The sequence below is a fragment of the Pipra filicauda genome, unplaced genomic scaffold (genome assembly GCF_003945595.2).
Source record: "Pipra filicauda isolate LSUMZ 115617 unplaced genomic scaffold, ASM394559v2 scaffold200_size1382263_pilon, whole genome shotgun sequence".
NCBI lineage: Eukaryota > Metazoa > Chordata > Aves > Passeriformes > Pipridae > Pipra > Pipra filicauda.
In genome coordinates, this window is record NW_024104311.1 from 139,361 (window position 1) to 162,133 (window position 22,773).

Genomic DNA, 22,773 nt, shown 5'->3' on the forward strand with positions numbered 1-22,773 from the left:
GGTAATTACAAATTTCCACTTCACTTGCAGCTCCAACAGTCCCTGGAGCTCAGTTCTTTGAAAAGACATTGGACCACAAAGAGGGATACCACCAGTATGAGTTTGACAGTGTTATTTTGATTATCTGGTGTTGGTTAATTTCTTAAAATATTGTTCAGGTTCTAGACATTTTAGAAAAGGTGCTAATCTATGCTATGAAGGCCTCAGTACTGCATCAACTGCCAGAAAAGTATTCTCTGCCTACTGAGAAACACAGGGGCATGGATGACAGGAAGACCTGATTCTGCTTTACCCAGGGCATTACTTGCAGAAAAACCAATACAGAATGGCTGGAAATGTAACTAATGAGTTAAACATCCTGAGGATAATAATCCAGTGAGTGTCTCTTCAAATACATCCACCCTTTGCTCAGATCTAATCCCATTTTAGACAGATAGGACACTGAAAATCCTGGAGCATGTTCAGGTCAGAGAGCTGTGAACTCCTGTGAAAAGTTCATTACATGGAAGAGCACCCAGAACTGGCAGCCCCAGCAATGTCCCAGGGAAGGAGCTGTTACTCAAGGGCAAAATTGCTCTAAGAGTTAATATTAATCTGAAGGTTACAGTAGCCTTTCAAGCAGCATGGAATAAAATAAGAGGCCATTAAGTGGTGTGAGGCAGGAAAGGAATAACAAACACTGTGGGTTGACTAAAGGAAGGAGAACCAGGAATGTTGTGCCGCTGGCTTCACCATCGCAGGAAATCACAGGGACAAGTTTTCAAATAAAAATCTCACTTTCACTTTGATGCATTACAATGCAGCTATGAAAGGGATTGGTACCTCTGCTGGAAGCCACAGCACTGGCACCTGCTAAAACCAGGATCCAGTGAGCAACTCTTGGTCAGTTCCTGTGTAGTAACAGCCTTCTCACACCACCCGTGCTGCCTTGAAGATCAGGAAGGAATTCCCCCTCATCTGCCAAGAATATAGTCTTGCATGACTGACAGAGGACAATATTGAGATGGGCAAAGTTTTCCTTCCAATAAAAACTCTGCCAAAGGCAAAACAAGCTATTGAGCAGACATCGGCCTTCTCTTGCACAATGATTCTACATCTTGGTAATTAAAATCAAGCACAAGCCAAGAAACCATTCAAGGGAAAGAGCTTCAGTTCAGTGATGCTTAAAATAAATTTTTCTCTATCTTTTGAAAGAGTGGAAAAATTATTAAAAACAAAAATCTACCTTATTTAAAATTTCTTGATTGCTCAGATCTGTTACTTCCTCTGGAATTGTCACAAGGAACTCAGAGATATCCACAACCTCAAAATGAGTTGGAAGTCGTCCAATGGATGGCACAAATGTGAAGGTCAATGGTTTGGTTCCAGGTTCTTGAGAAATGACCTACAAAACACATAATTAGCTCAACCTTCTTATCCAAATAAATATGATTTTTGTCAGAATTGAAATAACATGAATAACATGAAATTAATAGTCTGTATAACCTACATGCTTATTATTAACTATACTGGTCATTGTTTGGTTTTGGTTTGGGTTTTTTGGGTCATTGTTTATTCAGTTCTTCTTTAACAGACAAAATACTGCCTTGATTATACCCATCAACATCCTATATATTCTAGTGGTGTGGCACAGCAGACAGGAGAACATTTGTTCAATAATTTGTTATTCTTTCAATTTTCCATAAAAGAATCAAAAACCATATTCAATTCATTTCAAGATTGGTTTTATCTTTATTTAACTCCACTTCAGTAGAACTAATTATACCAGCGTAGCTGGGCAGTATATTTGCTTTACAACTTAAAGCAAATTGGGAAAACCTTTGCTCTGCATAAAGAAAGCAAAACATGTTCACATTTTCTAATGCAAATGCAGCTAATTCTGAACAATATCTGGGATGAATTCTAATTCATGTATCTTCTCCCATTTTCTATGGGCCATTCAACCACATATACCAACTAACTTTGCGTCTGGCTGCTTATTCCTCCCTCCCCATGTTGCCTTCTCTCTAGGTCCAAGTACATAGGGCCTGAAAGCACCAAAGACAAGAGAGACTAAGAGAAGGCAATTTCACCTAAACGTTCAGTTTTATCACAGTGCTGTCTCATCCCTCCCATCTTCTTCACAGGAGATACAAGACAGGGAAACAAAGTCCATACGATGTTACAACTCTCAGTTGCTTTGCCAGATATAAAGAAGAGGAACTGTAAATGCCTCATCCAGTTAAAAGGAGGGAAGCACATCCCAAACCATTGAACCTGACATGCTGACTTTCCCAGTACTTGTAAAAAATCCTTCTTTCTGATTCCAAACTATGGAGTATATTGATTTTCCTTTGCTTTATCATCTGATTTAAAAGTTATGGCAGTTAATCGTCTTTTCAATAAACTCCGGTATGCAGAGGTTCAAATTGTATTGAATGATACAGGAAAACAAGATTATTGCTTTGGTTCTTTTTTTTTTTTGCTTGCTTGTTTAAAGTGAAATAAATTGGAGAGCTATGACTTTCATTATGCTTCTTTGTAATTTGCATCTCTAAGTAAGTAGCAGTTATGGAACAGAGTGGAATTATGGTTTACAATACTTGATCTTCTCATGGCTGGAACATGAAAAATGATAGACACAGATTTCCAGTTTTAAAAAACTATAAGTGAATATAAGTTACTTCCACAATCGCCTCCTGGAGTGCTCGAGCAAAACAGAGTCATGTTATTTGTAGAAATGCTATCAAGTGTTCTTTTCTCTACAACTCTGCTCTCTCAGACACATCCAGGTGTGCAGGTGGTCTCCTGTTTTTCTCTGCCCCTCCATTTCACACAAATGACTAAGCACTGGCGTATATGATGCATGGCCTGAATCAGTAGCAAAAAAGTGACTGCTAAATGCTCCAACATGGCAGAAGCTCAGGGTGTCATTTTATGTGAAGGAGAAATGTAGGTCTGTCATTCTCTCAGCAGCCAAGGTACCTGAATCTGATCATGGCTTTTGATAAAACAGCAACACAAATTTTAAATATTATTAGCCAGCACATTAAGCACTTAGTCCTTTCTCCTGATAAAAGTCAGAGTAACATCAGTAATTGAGAGTGTGCTCACTAGCAATCAGCTGCCAGTCGCCACAATACAGCCAGGGATGCAAGCACCTGCTGTACCTAAAGGTGTCTTCAAGCAGGATTACCTGCACACAGGCAGAAGCACTCATCACATTAGCACTAGCGATTTCTGCACAGCTAATCTGATTCACACTCTTACACAGTACCTGGGTCTACATTAAAACCAACCAGAGATGGTCTTTGCTTTCCTACATTTCTGTAGCTGTGCTTTCATCTTCTGTCTTTAATTAGGAAATGCAGCTGGTGACTCTGGTACCTCAGTTGCCTTTACAAATACTTTTCCCCTCTACCTCACCATCTTGTCATGCTCTTGTTTTGACACTCAACAGCAGCTGTTCTGTATCAGTGGGTATTCTTGTGTCAGAGTGCAGAATATTCCTTATAAAACAAAAAGGAAGAGTGCAAATAGCAAGCCCAAACACAAACAGATTTATAGAAAATTACAATCTTTATGCTACAGTGTTAAACTCACAGTATTTCATGTGCATATTTGTAATGAGGAAACACAAACAAAAAGTCAAGCTATAGGCTCCAGGCTGTTGCATAGTAACAGGGAGATCTTGCTAGCACCTAATTCCGTACTGTGTCTTACCCTGCACTTCTACTTTTATTGCTTTGGTATAAAAATCAAAGAACACACAAAGAAAACCTTGCTGTGTTTGGCCTAAAGACACTATGGAAATAATCACAAAAATTACTCACAAGCTAAAACTAAGATAGGAAAACAAAAAGACAGGCAAGCAAGAATTTTTTCAGTTGGAAGATGCCATGAAAGCATAGCATTATTTATATTCTCCTAGTGTATATTATTTTCCTAGAGTTTAGACAGCATATATGAGCAAATAGAATTACTGCATTTCAGAAAGATTTAAGTTGCCAGATACTGTGTGAGGCAGTGACAGGAATGCGCTCCTCTTAGCTTCACTCATAGCAAGCGAGAAACAGAAACTTCCAGCAGGTAAAACTGGTCATGCAATCTAGGCTGCATCACAGAAACCTAGCCAACAATCAAATATCACAAGAGTAGCCAGAAAATACAAACATTTCCACTGGGGGAAAGAAAAGAGAAATAATTCTCACTTAAAAATATTTTTAAGTAGTTATTTTCATTTTATAGATTTAAAAAAATAAGAAGAAATACTTTGAAATTTTAAATTTTAATTGAACAATGTGAAGCAGAAGGAACTGTTACATATTACTTTTTTTTTAAGGTACAAAAAGGATTTTTGCACCTTTTTTCATATGCTCATCTCATTTATTCTCTCTCTCTCCGGCTGATGTTTCTATCCTTGAAGAACTGAAGGAAATGAACAGGTTGGAATTCCAGCATTTAATTACATCTATTAATAGCGCTCTGACATGTAGAAGTAAACAAGAGAGAGACAAGCTTAAAATTCAAATATATATAATCATATACGAAACTTCATATCGTCTTTCCTCCAAAATCAGTAGTAACAGCAAAAGGAATTCAATGCCATACATTCTCTGCTGCTGGAATTCACTTGAATCAATGCAATTACAGGGACAGAAAAATACCAAATGCCGAAGTCAATTGAAGGAATTGGCTTCAATCTATTGAAGTCAATACCAAGGAATTCTGTTTTATATTACATAATCAACTTTATGCACAATGAAATAATTGATTGTTTCTAATTGTAGTATTCATGTTATTTAGTTCTTTGAAGAACATAAATTATAAAGTTTAATATAAATAACCATTGAATATCCATCAGAGGCTATTGGCTGCTGCATAATGCATTGCCAAATAGCTTCAAAAGAAAAAATTTATTCTAGATGACTTCTGTGAGTTCCTATGTCATCAGTTTACAAACGAGTTTGTTGCATAATTTATACCATCAATTTGCAATTGCCCTAGGGATAGCAACTTAAATTATATTAATTATTGTTTTCATTACCACAACTTCTGCAGTCCTTACTTGTAGAGCACATTTTTAATGTCTTGGTTACCTTATGAACACAAACCAAGGCTTCCATTTAATCTATCATATGCTCTATATGCATTCAGCATACTGCCTATTTTATAATTTAAATTGAGGTCCCATTGCTTTTTAGGATTTCCTTCTGGAATACAGATGGCTAAAGTAAAAGAATATGCCGGTTCACATTACCACTTCTTCCACTTATTTGCTCATGTAAGTAATTTCAAAAATAAAACAACACCCTGAGAAAACCTCACTCTTGATCAACAAGTATTTCCTTTTGAAGATATTTATTTGTTTAAAGGCCAGAAAAGGAAATATATCCATAAATAATTGCAAAATAGTAAGTGTATATCATGACATAGAGGCATGTTGACTGAAGCACTGTTATGCTCAGAGCCCAGATTCACATGCCTACAATCCCTGAGTGATAAATATAGCTCTAACACTGAGAGAGAGCACAGCTAATGCCATTCACCCAGCCAGGGAGAGAGACCATCAAAAACACAGCCTGGGTTTTGTAACCTCTCCTTAAACACCTTTTCTGTGTTCAGACTAAAGTCAAACCACAAAGATATTGTCTCCTCCTTATACAGAGAAAAAGTCTAGTCTACTGCAGATGGAATTATCAGCTAATGAGACGTAAGAATTTTCAGCCTGTCTTCATATCCTGACTTATTATAGCTATCACAGTAACCTAACATGGATTAGCTGTTTATTGTCTAATATGAGCTCTGGCTCATCTAAAACCTTTTACAAACAGAAGCAGATGATCATCTGAACACCAGCTTTCTATCTGTGAAACTTCGGGGGAAAAAGCTAAATCCACTCTGAAAGTCCAGGATGAAATTACAGTCAAGCGGAAGTTTGTGCCAAAGTTCCAAATAACAGCTGTGGTCGGAGCTTCCCCAAGCCCTGCAATGTGCCCATTGTATTACCTTCAGTAAAACAGTTTTTTCTTCTTTCAATACAGCAGCACACACTAAAATGCAGACAAATATCTTTTGAAAATTAATGTGTGTAAAGCACTAGAAAGAGCAAATGAATAATAGCATAAAATTGTAATCTCTTATTCAAAATGCAAGAGCTCGTTCAGATGAAGTGTTTCTTTTCAAACATGATTTTAATTAGCTCTTCAGCCCAGCAGACTCTATACAACTGTAATAGCCCTTTCATACCTCTCTACACATATGCAGCTAAGTTTGATGAAAAGTAAGTAAAGGTAATCTTTAATTTCCTCCTTTTGCAAAGGCCAAGTAAAATACTTTGCCTCTTATGCTTAACTGATTTAAATGAATGCAGTTTGAGTAAATGGCCATAAAACAGCCCCTAAAGTGACTTAGGTCTTTAAATCCTGTTTCAGGATCACTAACAACCTTATTTGATCCAGTCTTCTAAACCTCCTAAGAAACAACATCTTCTAAGCTAAAACACCTCTGTTGTAACATCCCAAGCTGCTATAGTCTATCATCTATGCACAAACCCTCACCTAGGCAGCCCCACACCCAGACTGCCTCCAGCTTCTCCCTCAGCAGGTAATCACCACTTCCTTCTGTCTGTCCTGTATTGATCCTGTGGATCAACCAGAAATCATGCTGATTTTGCAGTAGTGTGGCCAAGTTTGCCATCTGGTCTTGCATAGAAGGCAGTCAAGGACTGACAAAAGTAGACTGAAGAAGTTTGAAAGCTGATTGCAGAAGAAAATAAAAAAAACCCAGAAGTGGTGCTGTCTAACATGCACACCGACTGCTTATCAAACACATTAGTGGTCAGAAGTGGGAGACTTTAGATCAGTCCAGTGCCTGTAGATACATAAAAATATCTGCACCTAAATGGGGGTCCTTACAAGGTCATAGGACCTATGAGTTCATATGTGAACATCCATACTAGCACATGCACAAATACATTTACAAACTCTGATATACATAATATATGCTTATACAATGTCATGATACTTCTGCCCAACAAAAAGCCTGCAGACTGCTTAGTCACATTAGTGTAAGAGCAGCAAGGCACAACAGATCTCAGTTTTCCAGTCCATTTTTTAACAACTTCATCTCAATTATTCAGCGAGAAATTGAAAGTTAGAATTTTTTCTTTTTCCTGTAAGAGTTTCTTGCAGTTTCAGCCCTGCAAGAGAGTCCTAGAATGCTGCTGTCATCTTCATGGAAGTCTTGAAGCATATTCTCATCAATTCCCTTCACTGTCTTTTCCCAAATGCTGCACCTATAAATAAATAGGTGCAGTTTTCAAATCAAGCACTGGGAGTAGAAATAAATCCCTACTTCCATCTGTCAGAGCTGAGAGATCAGTCTTGTGGGATGATGCTAGCAAGGAATTTCAGTTTTACAGTATCAGCCATTAGCCTTTTGGTGTCCTGAGATATCTGAGTTGAGAACCAGAGGGATTTCGGCCAGACCACCAGAGCTGAGGCTCACACGTGGTGAGGTTCCGCCACCACACCACTGAGCACTGGCAGTCCTGCCCTCACCACCACAGGAGAATCAAGCCCACGTGGCGCTGCCAACACAGACGAGCACCTCAGCAGTTTCCCTTTAAACAAATGTGTTGCAGAACAAGTTTGTTAACGCACCAGTAATGCTGTTGCAAGCAATATATTTCAGAAGCAGATGGTGCCCAGAATCACATCTGTGCCTATATATATCCCTGCATGTGTCTTCTAACAGACCATTCATTTTATACAATGAACTAACTATTGACTCCAGAGAAAGGAAATAAATAATAAATAAAACATGTCATGTTAGCGTAGCTTGAAGGCTGTTGAAGAAAAACAGGGGATTTTAAAAGATGCTTCCAGAAGTACAAGCACAAGATAATAGCAGAAGCCTTGAAAGTGCAAGTATGGGATAGGCGTCCTATGGCTACAAGTACAAATCATTAATAATCAGTTATTACTCATTACAGGAACGCAAACCTGTGTCCTGGTATTAAGGACAACAGAGGAAGCAAAGAACCAGTATCCAGCATATGTAAAACATTTCAAAGATCATAGAATTCGGATATAGAATTTGCTGGCCAGTAAAGAAGGAACAAGTAAACTGTAAGCAAAGATAGAAAAGTAACTTCAAGTGGGCTCAAAGTGCACAGTAAGCCCCACCATCAACATCATGCACCTCCCCGCAAACAACTGGAGATGCTGGCAGTGTCCATAACAATGCGCAGAAAATAAAAGAAGTGGTAGAAATGAGAAAGTCTGTCTAGGTTGGTTTTAACTGTATGTTCATGGAGAATAAGCTGTAATAATAGGAGTATTTAGACTTTGAATATCACTGTAGCTGCACTGCATCATCATACAAGCCCCATATATATGAGAGTTTGTGTGCATTTGTGTGACCAGTACAATGAGACGGTGCTAAGACAAAACGAATTGAAGAAAGGGTAAGTATGAGAAGTAGTACATGAAAATCTTTTCCAAATGTGCAAACTCAGTAGATTAGTGGTCCAGTTGAATACACGAGAAATTATAAATTCAGAATACCAAGAGTCAGCTCGATCTCCCCAAGACCACCAGGACAACACTGGAATCTGCAACAAACAATTTGAACCTCGTCCAAGAAGGCTGTATCTGCTATAGACAGAAAAAGACTGCAGGATTACATATACAGACCACTCACCTAGAAGCCAAAGGCATATTAATAGAACATTCTGCTTCTATACAAAGGGCTGCCCTGCCAGCTGTGGCTCCAGCAGCGTAGCTGTGAGTTAGTGCATGAGCGTACATGAAACCTGCTTGAGTAACCAAACGCACCCTGCGAATAATTATCTGCTGTTAATAAGAACAGCCTCATTCTGTTAATGAAAATATCTTGGCAAGTAAAAAGTGTACTGACAAATGTTTGTTGTGATGAGTGCCTCCTCTGACCTGTCCCCCTGTCAGGGAAAAGGGAATTAAAAACCTTATAACTCTGTGATTAGACCGCTAATATTTCAATTAAAGTAACTACAAATTTTTGTATCTCTGTGTGTGTTTCTCAAGCATAAATGAGTTGCACAAGGTATTTTGTCTTCCACCACACCCTTGAGGCTTGGTAGTGATCTGGATGCAGATGAGACTGAGCATTTCCCACCTGTGCAATATTTCTGCTCATTTTTGAAGAACGCCTTGCTGCTTTGTTTAGACACAACTGCAGGTAGACTGGTACTGCCTCACCTCAGCAATTAGGCATTTTAAACATTTCCAGATTAACAGCTGCGTATGAAATCCCTCATGGATTCTCATGAGGATATGCTGCATATCAGGACTCTCAGTGTTTCACCTGCTGTTAGCAAGAGCACTTTAGCACAGTTTTGGTAAACACAACAGCATTTTTTTCACAACAACATTTTCTCTGTATTTCCCCAGGTGTAACTCTATCCAAAACAATTGAACACAGAGTGTGAACACCCCTGTCGTCCAAATCTGACAGCAAGAAATGAACAACCATAGCCCTTTGTACCAGGGTCACCTGGTATTGTAGCACTTTAAAAAAAATTCTCCTCAAACCCAGAGGACCACAGGTACAGTCTCAAATTCACTCTCACTGCCAGCACTTTCAGCAAAGAAAACTGACTCTTTCCAGGTGAGGATACAAGATAGTTTCAAACACTCCCCACCGAGAGACTTCAGCTACCTCTGTGTAACTTGAATATGCGCATTCCCATGCCCTAGATTAACAGCTCCTGTCATTTTACCTCCTGCCCCTGATAAAACCAACCAGCTCCACCTGCTCTCATCCAAACACCAAAACACAGGGAGATGCTCACCCATGTCCTGCAGGTACTATATGTCTCCACTGACAGCTGTGTCCTCATTTTGACTGTTTGTTCTTCCCTAAAAGTTTCCTTTTCCTCTTATTTTCCTTTTTTATTACTTCTGTATATGCTTAGCTAAACAATGTTAAAAGTACATTTAACTTTTTTATAGCTTTTTCAGTTTAGTTTATTACAAATATTTTTATTTGGAAAAATGTAAAAAGTAAGGGGTTTTGAGAGTTAGAATGTTTTGGACAAGTTTGGTTTAATAGTAAAGTAACTTTTCATATAGAAATAATTGATCTGGCAAGGTGAAAGGAAAGGTTGATGTGATTTGCTTTTGGCAGCACAGATTCTATCAATTACTCTCCTGTGTTTCGACCTTTCTATTATTATTACCCTAAAAAGTTTTACTTAATTTAAATCTCTGAAGAATTACATTTTCAATAGATACCTTCTTTCACGAATTGCTATATCTTTTGTCTGAGCACTTGTCTTGCTACGGAACTATATCTTTGGAGCAGGGATCCAAAGGATATAAAGAAACACGTAGAGCTGTACAGCTTAAATTTTCAAAGGCCATACAGCTGCCACCCTCATACCAATGACAGATAATAACATATCTTTCACATTTTGGACTTATTTCCCTAAGTGATCCTGACATACTCTCAAATATGATTTTCAGGACTCAAAAAGCCATCTGGCCTCTGGATTTGTCAGGTTTTTCTATCAACTAGAAAAAGGTATTTTGAAAAAAGAAAAGCTATGCTGCCACAGATTTCAGGACAGGCAAATTAAAACCTTAGTCTTTATCCACTCGTATATGACCAAACTGAGGACTTCTAGTTAATCTGCTGTCATTTTTTCTCTGCCATCCCAGTAGATAGCAGTGCAAGTCTTATGATACCAGCTAACCTATGTTATTCAGCTCTTTTCCATAAAGAAGAGAATGGAGTTCTCATTGATGGTAATTAGGGATACACAGAGTATTTTAGAAATATCAGATGCTAAATTTTAAGCTTTTGAACAAAGCATATGTAAGAGAAGGCAATTAGTATTTTAATCACTAAGAAATGGATTATTTCATCCCATATTATCAGCAATAGGCTTCCCATCAGAAGCTGTACCACCCTTTACAGTCATCTGTGCAAGTGATTTAATGAATAATCAATACAAGCCCGTCTACAAGCATTCTTACCTGTCCTCTGCTAATAAAACTCAGTGGGCTGATAATTCAGATGACTCTTTCTCCAGACTGTTGTCTGTAGTACGTAAAGCACAGTCGGAAGTTAAATAAAAAATGAACATTAAGAAATCAGCAAGTAAATGTCTGTGATAGAACTGAAGAAGAGGTCCTATTTTCCCCTTCTCAGCAAGGATTTTCAGAGGTCCTTTTAATGAGCTGTTTTCTGAGTAGGTCTGTGTGGGCCCAGAAGAATGCTGGCTACAAAGAGTAATTATTCTGGCACTCAACTACTAACAAACAATAAGGTAAAGCTGAATGGTTGTTGGCTTCTTCTGCACGTTCACAGGAGGGTAGGATAATAAACTTAGAATCTTGTTTTCTTCTCTGTGCTAATCATTAAAAAGAAGCTTCCTTTAAACATTTAACTTGAGCTTTTCCAGATATCAAGAATACTGCAAGTTTAACAGGGTCATTTTCATATGACTTTATTTGTTGGGAAGAATAGCTATACTTGTTTCAGTTAAATTATTTTATTTTTATTTTTCCAATCAAAGCATTTGTGTGAAAATTGTCATTTTACAAACTTGACTTTGTATCATCAAAAAACAAAGATTCTTAGCTCTCCATTTTGGCATAATCATCCAGCTAAATACAGTCATGTACCATTCTTCGGATATTTTAGAATGTAGGAGAAAGAATAGAAGAACTGTAGGAGAACAGCAGACTGTACATTTTGCACCAAGAACAAGCATAATTTCTGTAGCCAACAAATCTGGGAAGCCCTGAAACTGAAATCTATACTTTGCCTCAGGCCTCCTGTGCAGTTCTGAGTAACCTAAGTAACCTTGCCTATACTTAAATATTCTGACAGTCCATGGGTAACTGTAATTTCTTCACCATATAGTCCCAGACACTCTACATCCACATGACATTATTTGACTAGTTTTGGTGAAGGTAACACACATAGTCAGTACATGCCAGCCTTAACTTAGGACAACTCCCATCTCTCCAGTTTCTGTACCTAGGGATGACAAGGCATCTATCAAAGCTCCCATGTGAGTCCAGCCAAGCAGCTCTTCCTGACTGGGACTATTCCATTCCTATGGCCATCTTTACCTATGTCATGCTCTGTTTTTTGCCCTACAACTCATATTCCCACCAGAAGAGTGATATAAACTACATTGTTCGCTTTCAAAATCAGGGTTTCCTTCTTTCTAGCCTTATGCTCTTATATTTCAGTGCCAATTAACACATCTACTGACCAGAGATTCTTTCCTTCCTCTTTTTATAAATTTGCTATAATTTATTCATTCTTATCACTTAGATTTCTCTTGGTCACTCTTCTTTCCATTTCCAGTTTGCAATCTAACTTTAAGTTATGGCAGAGTTGACAACATCTGGACTTCTGGAAAAGTGAGATAACACTTCATGACCAAATATGCTACTAATGTCAAGCTTCTAAAGAAGAGTCTTCCAGATTTAAGCAAAACCCCATCAGTTTTGTAAAGAATACTTTAGGCTTTCCGTTGAAAATGTGCAATTAACACTATCTCTATAGATGCAATGAAATAACCAAAAGGATCACAGTATTATAAAAAAAGGCAGTGGACGTAATTTCAATGAACAAAAATCCATACACTGTCATTTACTTCCTATCAAGATTTTCTTCCAAAGTTCCCAGTATAAGAATTCAGATGACAATGCAATGGAAAACACTTTTGGATGTCGTAAGAAAGAATACAGATTCAGTACTTGATTCTTATATATTTGTACTTTCATGTTGCATCTTCATTCTAAGCACTTGAAAGAAGGCATGGATGTAATAATTGTAGCTTTAGATTAAAGAAGCACTTGAGTTAATTTACTACCAGAACTAAAATATCAGAGATTTTATAAACATTTTTGTCACCTTAAAATATTTCAAAGTCTGTATTTCCTATAATACCACAAAATAAACTTATTACAATCAAGGTCTACCCTGACAGTAATTCCAGTATATTCCATGTAGATTCTTAAACCACCCTCATCACCAGGGAGAACTCTTTACTCTCAGGTTGTGCACTACATGACATTACTAACATAAACCACATGGGGTGTATTCTTTCTCTCCTCCTGTCCACAGGTTTAGCATTTTGATGATATTATGAGTGTTCATAAGTCAAGGTTCTCTTGTGCTGTTTTTTCTATTAGCTAAGGACACATGCCCTCTTCTTCAAACTATAGGTTTTAGATTCCAATATTCTGTAGCCATTTAAAGGGACCTTTGCTCTGTTTGTCTTGGTGGCAGATGACTGCAACCTCCTGAGAGCAGAGCTGCCAGATTCAGGGATAAAGCTGGTTGCTTACTGCAATGCTCCAAAAATGCCTGGATTGAGGAAAATCCTGCAAGACTTCAGGAGAAATTAAATTATTTTTTTATCACTTTGGATCTTTTTTTTTCTGAAAGTTACTTGAAATATGTCAAATTTTACCCAAGATCTGAGTGAAAATGTGATTCTGAGTTTCTGAACTTGGTCGTAGCTTTCAAAAGGGAAGAAATATATCTTGGATGTCAATTAAACCTTATTTCTGTCCTTACTAACAGAAGTGCAGTACCATTTATCATCATACTCCCAATTATAACAACGTACATGATTTCAAAAAGACTCAACTCTGAGTTAGAGTCAACTTCAAAACTCTGGAAAATAATATTATAAATGCATAATTTGCTACCAGCAGAGAAGGTTTTTAATTTTTCATTCATCTCCTGAAAAACGTATTTCAGGTAGAAATGAAGATTGCAATTCAAATTATATAAATTAGGAGACTAATATAAAGTTAAAAAAACGCAAGCAGTTCAGTTATCAGTTTTTTAGTTTAAGATATCAGTCATAGTTTTAATTTCCAAGATCTGGGATAACTAAAGCAGATCTCAAGTATATACCTTTCATTTAAATTCAACAGGAAAGAACCTATAACTTATGTGTTACTTTTTCACCCAATGTTTTGGCAAGTCAGAAGATTTACAGATAATAAACAGACTTGAACTTAGTAAAAGTCATTCTTATGCGTCAGCAAATGACTTTTGTTAGTATTCTTTATCCCAGAGATTATATGTCCTGTGAACAATATTAAGAAATCACAAGCATTTTTAATTAAGCTCTCCTATCTGTCTGCACAAGGCATCATGCAATCTGAAAGTTTCATAATCAATGTTTTCTGAACAGCTTCATCACTTTACATAACACAGAATCATATTTAGTCTCAAATTACAAGAAATAAATTTTAAAAAAACCTAAAACTGTAAGTCACGTATTAAGAACATTCTAGCAGCAATGTATTGGCAATCCAATGTAATTTTGATTATTTACACTCTGCACTAAAGCTTCGTGACATTCAGAATAATCTCAATTTTTGAAAAAAAGGCATTGCTGTATTATTTATGTCAAACTATTTTTCATAGAATTAGACTTCATGTTCCCACTGACTATGGTTGTTTCTTCAGGGGAAAAAAGTGATTAGAAACTCAGTCTTGTCAATGCTATCCACCTGAGGTTTTGATTACAGCAGAGACTACAGGTCCACGGGAGGGCTCAGGCACTCAAGAAAAGGACAAGGCAGATGTGCCCACAGGACCAATCCTCTTTCCTGAAATACTAATTCTCTGACTCTTAAAGAAGTGTAATTAATGACATGTATCTTACCAAAAAGTAGTTCCTTCATGCAGTATATGTCTTACAGTTCCAGCCTCTGATTTTGCATCTGCCCTGCCTATTGGGTCTTGTTTGTTAACTAGCCAGGAATTGGCATGGGGAAAAGAGTTTGAAAATTAAGAAAATTAACCTAGTTATCTTTGGAAATAACTCAAAAGCACTGTTGTACCAAGAACTTATTTTTTCTCTGCTGTCCAGAAAAGTTTCTTATTGAAAATTACCAAATATATTAGTAGCTGTTAAAATTTCACTAATTTAAAATGTTGCCTTTAATTTCATTAGAAGAATGCAGACACTGAGGTGTGCTGCATGTACTAATGCCTCATCTGACTGTGTTGCCATTGTGCATAGAAAACCTCTTCTCCTTTTCAGTTCTGAATTGGACCAAGAATTTTTTCATTTAAGTATTTTCTTCCACATTAAAACAAGTCAGTTTGCTTGAACAAAACCTTTTAACAGAACATATTTGGTTACATTCACTTTTTTTCTGGAAGGTTCCTTGAATCCAGGATGGAATGATTAGCAGAAACACCAGAACAGAGACATAGAACTGCTTTTAAATATGCTTCTCTTTGAAAGACAAGATGGAAACTTATCCCAAGTTTCCTACAGTGCTGATGAATGCCCCAGCTTCCAGACTTTTTTCAGATGTCTCTTTCTCAAATGTGTTTCTCAGCATAAGCTTCAAAAGGTGTCTTCCTCCATAAGCATCAAAAAGCAAATTGCCAAAGGTTTAAACCTTCCTTCAGATAAAGTTTTTTCCTAGTCAGAAATGTCACACCCAGTCACTGAACGTTATAATGCTGACACAACTTTCCAGGGTCAGAGAAGCATTTGGCACAGAAATCCTGATGCAAAAGTCTTGGATGAAGGATTTGAGGAGCGAGCAAGGAGCTTTAGGTAACTTTGAGATGACAAGTTTTGTTCTGCAGTACTCACTGGAACCTGCCTTTCTCCTGCAAGCAGCCAAGACCCACTGCAGCACCTGATGGTCACAAACAAGCCAGAAGGCTGCAGGTGAAGAGTCTTTCATTAGCCTTCATTCTTCTTCCGAAACAACGCATCTGAGAAACACATGTGCTCACAGATAGATCGGCAGGCATTTTTGCTTGGCTTCTCGCTAACAATAAATAAACACAAGATTTAAGGCTGCAGTGGCCCATAGCTGTTCTTGGCAGAATTCAACAGCAAAAAGGGCTTATAAAGAGGATTTGTGCTACCAAAAAAAAAAAAAAAAATCAGGTCTTCTTAAGAACTCCCTGGCTGCTACCCAGGACACAAATTATTTCTTAGTCATTACACTTTCACTGCATTCTACTAGAACCTCAAACATCCATTAGAACATTCAGGATTAGGAGGCTTTGGTATGCTTTCTGTAGAAACTCTGTGTCTGTGTGTGTATGTATTTGTCAAATGAAAGACTGGAGAGTGTTATGTGTGTAGAGGTGAAATGTAAAGAATTTGGGATTTGCTTTTGCAAATAGCTAGGTCAGCAGACTATACACTTGTCATATTACAATAAACTAGGCCTTGCTCACATGAAACTCCAGTTTTTAATGGTTACCTGGGAAAAATTTTGATTTGAGCAAGATGTTGTGAATTTTCTGAGATTGCATAAAAATAAAAATATATTTGCACCTTCCAACTTAAAACTACACTTCATGCCATGAAGACTAATGAAAGGCACAGTTCCATAAGAATCATGCTGTATCATATCAAAAGACCAAATTCTAAGTGATCAGCTTGTTTCAGCCCTTATAATTACCCAAGTGGCACACTTCAGAAGTTGTTTTCCTCATACAAATTTGGTTTATCTCTCATGGAGTGTGTGCACCCGATTGTGAGTTTATTTTAAAACGTTATTATCTATCAGTGGAGTTGCAGATAGTGAACCAACCATCTGTGAGCTACTAGATATCTGCAACTGCAAAATAAAATAAAATGACCATGAAGAAAATGGGTTTACTTAAATAGCCTTCCACTACTTCTTCCCTGGACAGCACGAGAATTTGTCTCCACTAATAGGGGATAAATCATTTAAAATGTTAATCAAGCAGTTGCATTCTGATACCTGGTAAAACAAGCCTAAAACTTCACAAAAAACTCTTTTGCAGGATTTCTTAGTCAGCAGCATTGCAATTCTGCATCATTTCTAACATAGTTAGCTTTTTTTTGCTGTTTGTCACCATTTTGAAACAGCTAGTATACAAATACACAGTTAGAAAGTATATTCTGGGTAAGAATTTTTATACACTGAATCCCTCATTATAACTGATTGGTAAAATAAACCCTCTAGTAAGAATTCATATTTCGTTTCTGTTCAGATTGAGTTTGCACCTTTCCAGCACCCACAAAAATCTACTAACCGAGTTATAAAACACACAGCTTCTGGGAGCCTAATGAGTGATAGTCCAATGCACAAACTTCTTTCTTTTTTAATTACAAAATTACAATATAATTACCGAAAAATGAAATCTAAAATAAAATAAAGGCACAATATCTTTGAAAAATATGCAAATAATGTAATTTACTCATGTAGCAGCAAAAGAAGGTGCACAAAAAGCCACCAGATGTTAGTTAGCTGTTAGATCTTGACATCAAATGTAAAAGATTTTCAAACACTCAATTAAATTCTGTTAAGAATGCAGAGAACCATTAAAAGCTTTTTGAAACTTTCTAAGGAAAACTGAACATTAGGGGGGGAAAGCCCCCTAACGAACAAGAACATTTAGGGGAAAAAAAGTTAAAATACCAATAAAAACTAGGTTAGTATGAAGGAACACAGAGGGATTCATTTAAAAATAGACAGAAAAACTACAAAAACATCCATGTAAACAATTAATATTTAGGGCAATGCAGAAGCAGCTGAGGACTAGCTGCTGATCAGTACATGGGAATGAAAAGGACAATTTAGATCCCCCACTCTGGCCCAGTGAATATTCAATTAGTTAAACAAAAGGAAAGACTTTCATTAGGAGAAACTCACTGATATACTCTGTGCCTAATGATGAGGTACTGTAATTCTCCTGCAAATGAAGAGATCTGAGTTCAATTCATAATGTTGGCCCCTTTCTCACAGTGTTCTCTAGGTGTCAGCTCTCTGACACAGCCTGAGACAGGACACTGGACCAGCTGAGACTCTGGTTGATCCAGTGTGGCAGTTTTTATAGTCTCATTCTTGTAAGAAACTGATATCTAGTTTAGAGGCCTACATTTGGAACGAGTCACAGCTGAGAATGCTGAGCAAGGCGAGCTGCTCCCCTGTGGCCCCACTTCAGATGCTTACCGTTTTCAGGGGCTGGGGTTTAGGCTCTTTTCTGCAGTTGGCTTATCCTGACGCAACCCTGAGGCAGCTCCTGATCACAGCTCTGGGGTGATAACTTTCCTGGGTGATTACTGCAGATAGATCCAAATGACCCCTTCTTAAGCTCCTGAGCTTGGGAGACCTGAGCCACTCTGGGTCAGCAGCCATGCAAATAAACATAATTGTATAACACGTCACCTAATTTAATAAGCACAGCAGAGCTCTGTGCTAACCAAATGACTCATCCTCCACACTGAAGTGGCTCCCATCCAGATGGTGCACAGCGTGATGGGAGGCACTAGCCTTCTTTCCTTTAAACCTGGCCCTCCAAGCTTCAGAGATAGTGTGCATGTAGCACTGCCCAGGGGTTGCAAAAGTTCCCAAAGCACCTGAAGATTAGTGCTGCAAAGGCAATGCTGAACAAAGAGTCACTGTGGTCCCATCCCAAATGACTCACAGGTCCCAGCAAGCACCTCTCAGTTCTCACAAGAGATCTTTTCTGTTCAAATTTCCTGCACTGCTGAATTGTTTATGTTTTAGAGAAACCCCCATGCTCCTTCCATAGTACCCATATGGTGAAAACAAAAGTCTAGGGCCAAATCAACTCCAGTGAGATCTAGGGTGGTGAGACATCAGGAACTTGTGTAAGTAAATGCATCACCACTCAAGTTCCCACCATTCATTCATTCAGAGTCCATGCCAGTTATATTCCCCTCAAATTCCTGTACTTTGGAGGGTTATGCAATTTGTAGTGCATTTTTTTCTAGAATACCTCTGCTAGATCAGCCTAGTAGTTTCATACCAGTCATTCACATTCAGAAGTTAGCAACTTCTAATAAATTTTAAATTGCAATCAAATGATTGGCACATTTTAAAAATACATCAGTCATTACATTAGTAATACTACAATTCCATTGCCAACAGAAAAAGTATGTTTTTCCAGACATCTAATTTTGAAGGAAACATAAAAAATGGATTTGTATTCTGAAAAAGGAAAAATCCTTGAATGACATTGAATCTGTTCATATCTTGAACTGCTGGTAATGAAATTAATTGTCTGACAGCCTCTCATAAGAAAATGTTACCTATAAGCATTTCATATCCAAACCAATTAATGATATCTTTGTCACTAGAGAAAGAAAGAAAGAAAGAAAGAAGGAAAGAAAGAAGGAAAGAAAGAAAGAAAAGGAAAGAAAGAAAGAAAGAAAGAAAAAGAAAGAAAGAGAAAAGAACAAGGCACAAAAATAAATATTGCCTTCTGAAGGAGATGTTAAGGGCAATGCTAACAAGTGAACTAAAGCAATACACAATAATCTTACTCCTGTCAAGGACTGTCATGACAAAGTCAATATGATATGTATGTCAATACATGCCAAATTTATTATAACATCAAATCAGAGTCCTAGGTCAATGTTTTGCATAGCTGATGATAAAAGTGACACTCGTAATAACAGTATTATTTATCAAGATGTGTTATGTCAGCTTGCCTCTGTTACTGTCAACACCTAAAATGTATAGTGATAATGCACTACATATGCTACCCACCTCCCTCTGCCAGCATCAACCTAACTTATATCAAATCTTTCTAGAAAACACTAATCAATATGCTCTACTAGACAGCTGAGATATCAAGGCTATCTAACTTAAGGTGCCGATGAATAAATAATAATCCCTCAAGCTTTACAAGCAAACTGAAGTTCCACCAAATGTAGATATTATAAAAGATTGACAATGACTGAATTGAATGATATTCAAATAGATTTTATATTATGAAAATACCTGATTTTTTTAGTACCACATATAGCATTTATTAATACAATAATGGTAGTATAATAGAAATATCTGATTACCTACAGAAGACCTTGAAATCATTTTACAGATTTAATCCCAGTGAAGATTTTATTAAAGATCCCTAGCAGAAGTCAGCAAGAGACATTGCATTTTCCACTGTCAATACAGGAAACAAAAAAACCCCTTTTGCACCATCATTTTAGCCTAAGTACTGTTTTCCAGCTGTGATAGCCTTCATAAAATAAAAATAGCCCTTAAAAAAACTCATATGAGTGACAGCAGCTTTTCTGTGCCAAAGTATCATCTTCAGGAAAGACTAATCCTTAAAACTCTAACAGCTTGGAACTAGTCCTTTGTATCTCATTCCCACTTAAATGAGCTCTGGTGAATGTTGTCTACAGTGGTGGTAGAGGATGCTCACATCATAGTCACTAACCAGCGTGTCTGTGTGTCACTCAGACAGGAAGGTGTCAATGTACTGTTGTATCTGCCCAAACCAGTGAATAAGTTCTGAGCTGGGAGAGGTGGGATAGAAATGCTGGGGCCAGAAGTGCCTCTGAGATTTTCACTATTGATTTCAGTGAAGAAATGTCCCCAAATTCTGTCTGAAGTACTTTAATGAAAATGTTTATGTGAGGTGAAACCTGTTGCTCTTGCTTCCTCTAATGAGAAAAGAAAGCACAAGGTGGACTTGGGTTATATTCGGTCATGGAAACCTATTCTAATCCTGGGCTAGATCCTCCCAGAACATGAGACAGAAGACTATGCCATTAACAAGGCTAGACATTATTACTGTGCTACACTCAGAATTAAATGTAAAATATACATTATAGCTTACTCTTTATATGAGTCTCCAGAAGAACAATTCTTTTATTATCACTATTATTATTATTATTATTTTTGGCATCTCATTAAGCAAGTCACATGACAGGTACTAAAAGATTTGAAGAATCACTTATAAAAGTGTTAACAATGTTATTACTTCAAGTTGATGCTTTAAAGAGTTTAAACGTTGTAAACTTGCAAGATATTTCCTCTGCACTGTCCAAATTCAGGAACAGTATATCTTGTGTGACCGGAATTGCACCATAAATATTACGGATGTCAGAAGTAATGTATTAGTTTGTCAGATTTTAAAATACTTGCTAAACCACTGAAAAAGAAACACCTTACTTTTTTGTATGAATAAATTACATCAGTAGCCTTTGCACTAAGTACCACCTGAGGCCAGGTTTCACATTTACAGTGATTAGCATAAGGTTAATTTCCATCAGTCAACTGCAACTGTAATAAAATACATTGAGAGCCCTTGAGCTTACAGTATGCAATTCTGCAAAAGCAATTACATTTCTCTGCCTGTTATGGAAGTGAAGCTTTTTTATGACAGCCAGCCAAGTTCATTTCTAGTGATATAGAAAACCAATGGTATAAAGGCAATAGCCACAGGGATCTATCTATCCCTTATCTCCAAAAAGAATTAATTTCACTCTTAAATATACATAAATATGTATAAATATTACTGCACCTTGTTGAACCTTAATTCTCTAAAAGCATTCCCAGAAAACATACTTGAACCATGCAGTAAGTACCACAATAAAAAAAAAATATAAATTAAACTAAATAGCCTCAAAATTGACAAAATACATGACTCTGAGAAAAGGGAATGCTAATGATACTGTACTGTTGATACAGTCCCCATGACTTGTAGGCAAATCCTCAACTATACATCAAACATGACAAAGAAAGTAGCAAATGGCTTTCTAACCACAAAATCACCATAATATTAGTTAATTTGGGATGGAGAATCTCATAAGAAAAAAAACCTCTGTTCATTAGCACAGGTCTGGCTTAAACTAGTGACCACCTAGTGGTCAATTTCAGCCTTATCATCTATACTCTGTTAATACACAGACCCATATAAAAACTACATACCATATTGCACCATTCCTGTAGAATATTCTGCTGCAGAACAGCGCTTCAGTATCACATCAAACATTACAAGACCCTTCTTTTTTCTTAAAAGCTGTCTAGATATGTTGGCAATAGTAAGCAAAAAAGAAAAAAAATCTAACATCACTTTTCGTAGGAAAAAGCATTAAAATAATGATGGAGCAAAGTTTATAAAGAACTACAATTGTAGAGTAGTAAAGAACAAATCCTATGGCTTCAAGAAAGCATAAAAATCTGAAGTATATGAGAACGAATTCATGAAAAAGGTATCACTCATCTGAGGAAGGATTAAGGAACTGTGGGTTCAGCTGATGTGAACTGCCACCACTCCCTATGTCTCCCTGTGGCTTCACTAGTCAACACCACAGAACCACTAGGGAAAAAAAAAAAACAGAGCAGGAAAATATTTCAGCTGGGTATCAGTGCCATCTAGCATTCTGAAATAACCCCTCAGGACAGTAATGCACATGCTGTGCCAAACTTCAGCAATCAGGTTTTTAGTAATACAGGAAAGTGGGTAAGGCTCAAAAAAGTGTTTCTTATCTAAAATATTCACAAATCTATAGTAAGGACTATTATTTATTTCTAACAGTGTTTTTCATAAGTATATAACCCATTTCTAAATACCTTCCTAAATATTATTTAGCATCCAATTAGTATCCTCCATAAGCTATTTATAACTTGTTTGATTCAACAAGTATTTGCAATGCTTAAGTATTCCTTCTATTATGCTAAGGATGAGGCTGGCAATATTGAGATGGTTACAGTACTAAACATTAAGGCAGGTGTATAATAAAGGCAGTTGTTTTTCTTTTTCAAGCAAGGTTTCTGAATAAAGTCTGCCAGAAGAAACTTAAACCCATGCATTCACCAACCACCAGGGAAGAGGCCATTCTTGGAAGAGGTAATGTTCGTTCCCTCTTCTATTACAGCTGCTTTATATTCAGAAAATATTCAGCATTTATTACTGCTTTTTTCCCACTGTCAGGGGACATTCTCAATAGAGGGTGAGATTAGGGGATTGGGATGAATTTTAAGGTTGGTTTAA

The 22,773-nt window shown here is 37.1% G+C and overlaps 1 protein-coding gene across 1 annotated transcript in view; it reads right to left on the reverse strand.

Moving 5' to 3' along the window:
• LOC113989678 (muscular LMNA interacting protein) overlaps nt 1-21,787 on the reverse strand; it is a 77,063-nt gene extending 55,276 nt beyond the window's left edge. Inside the window, exons 1-2 of the mRNA XM_039380777.1 lie at nt 21,708-21,787; nt 1,226-1,384 (exon numbers count right to left, since the gene is read on the reverse strand). Coding sequence (XP_039236711.1) covers nt 1,226-1,384; nt 21,708-21,710 — 162 coding nt within the window. The 5' untranslated portion in view covers nt 21,711-21,787. The remainder of the gene's footprint in view (nt 1-1,225; nt 1,385-21,707) is intronic.
• Nucleotides 21,788-22,773: the final 986 nt, after the last annotated feature.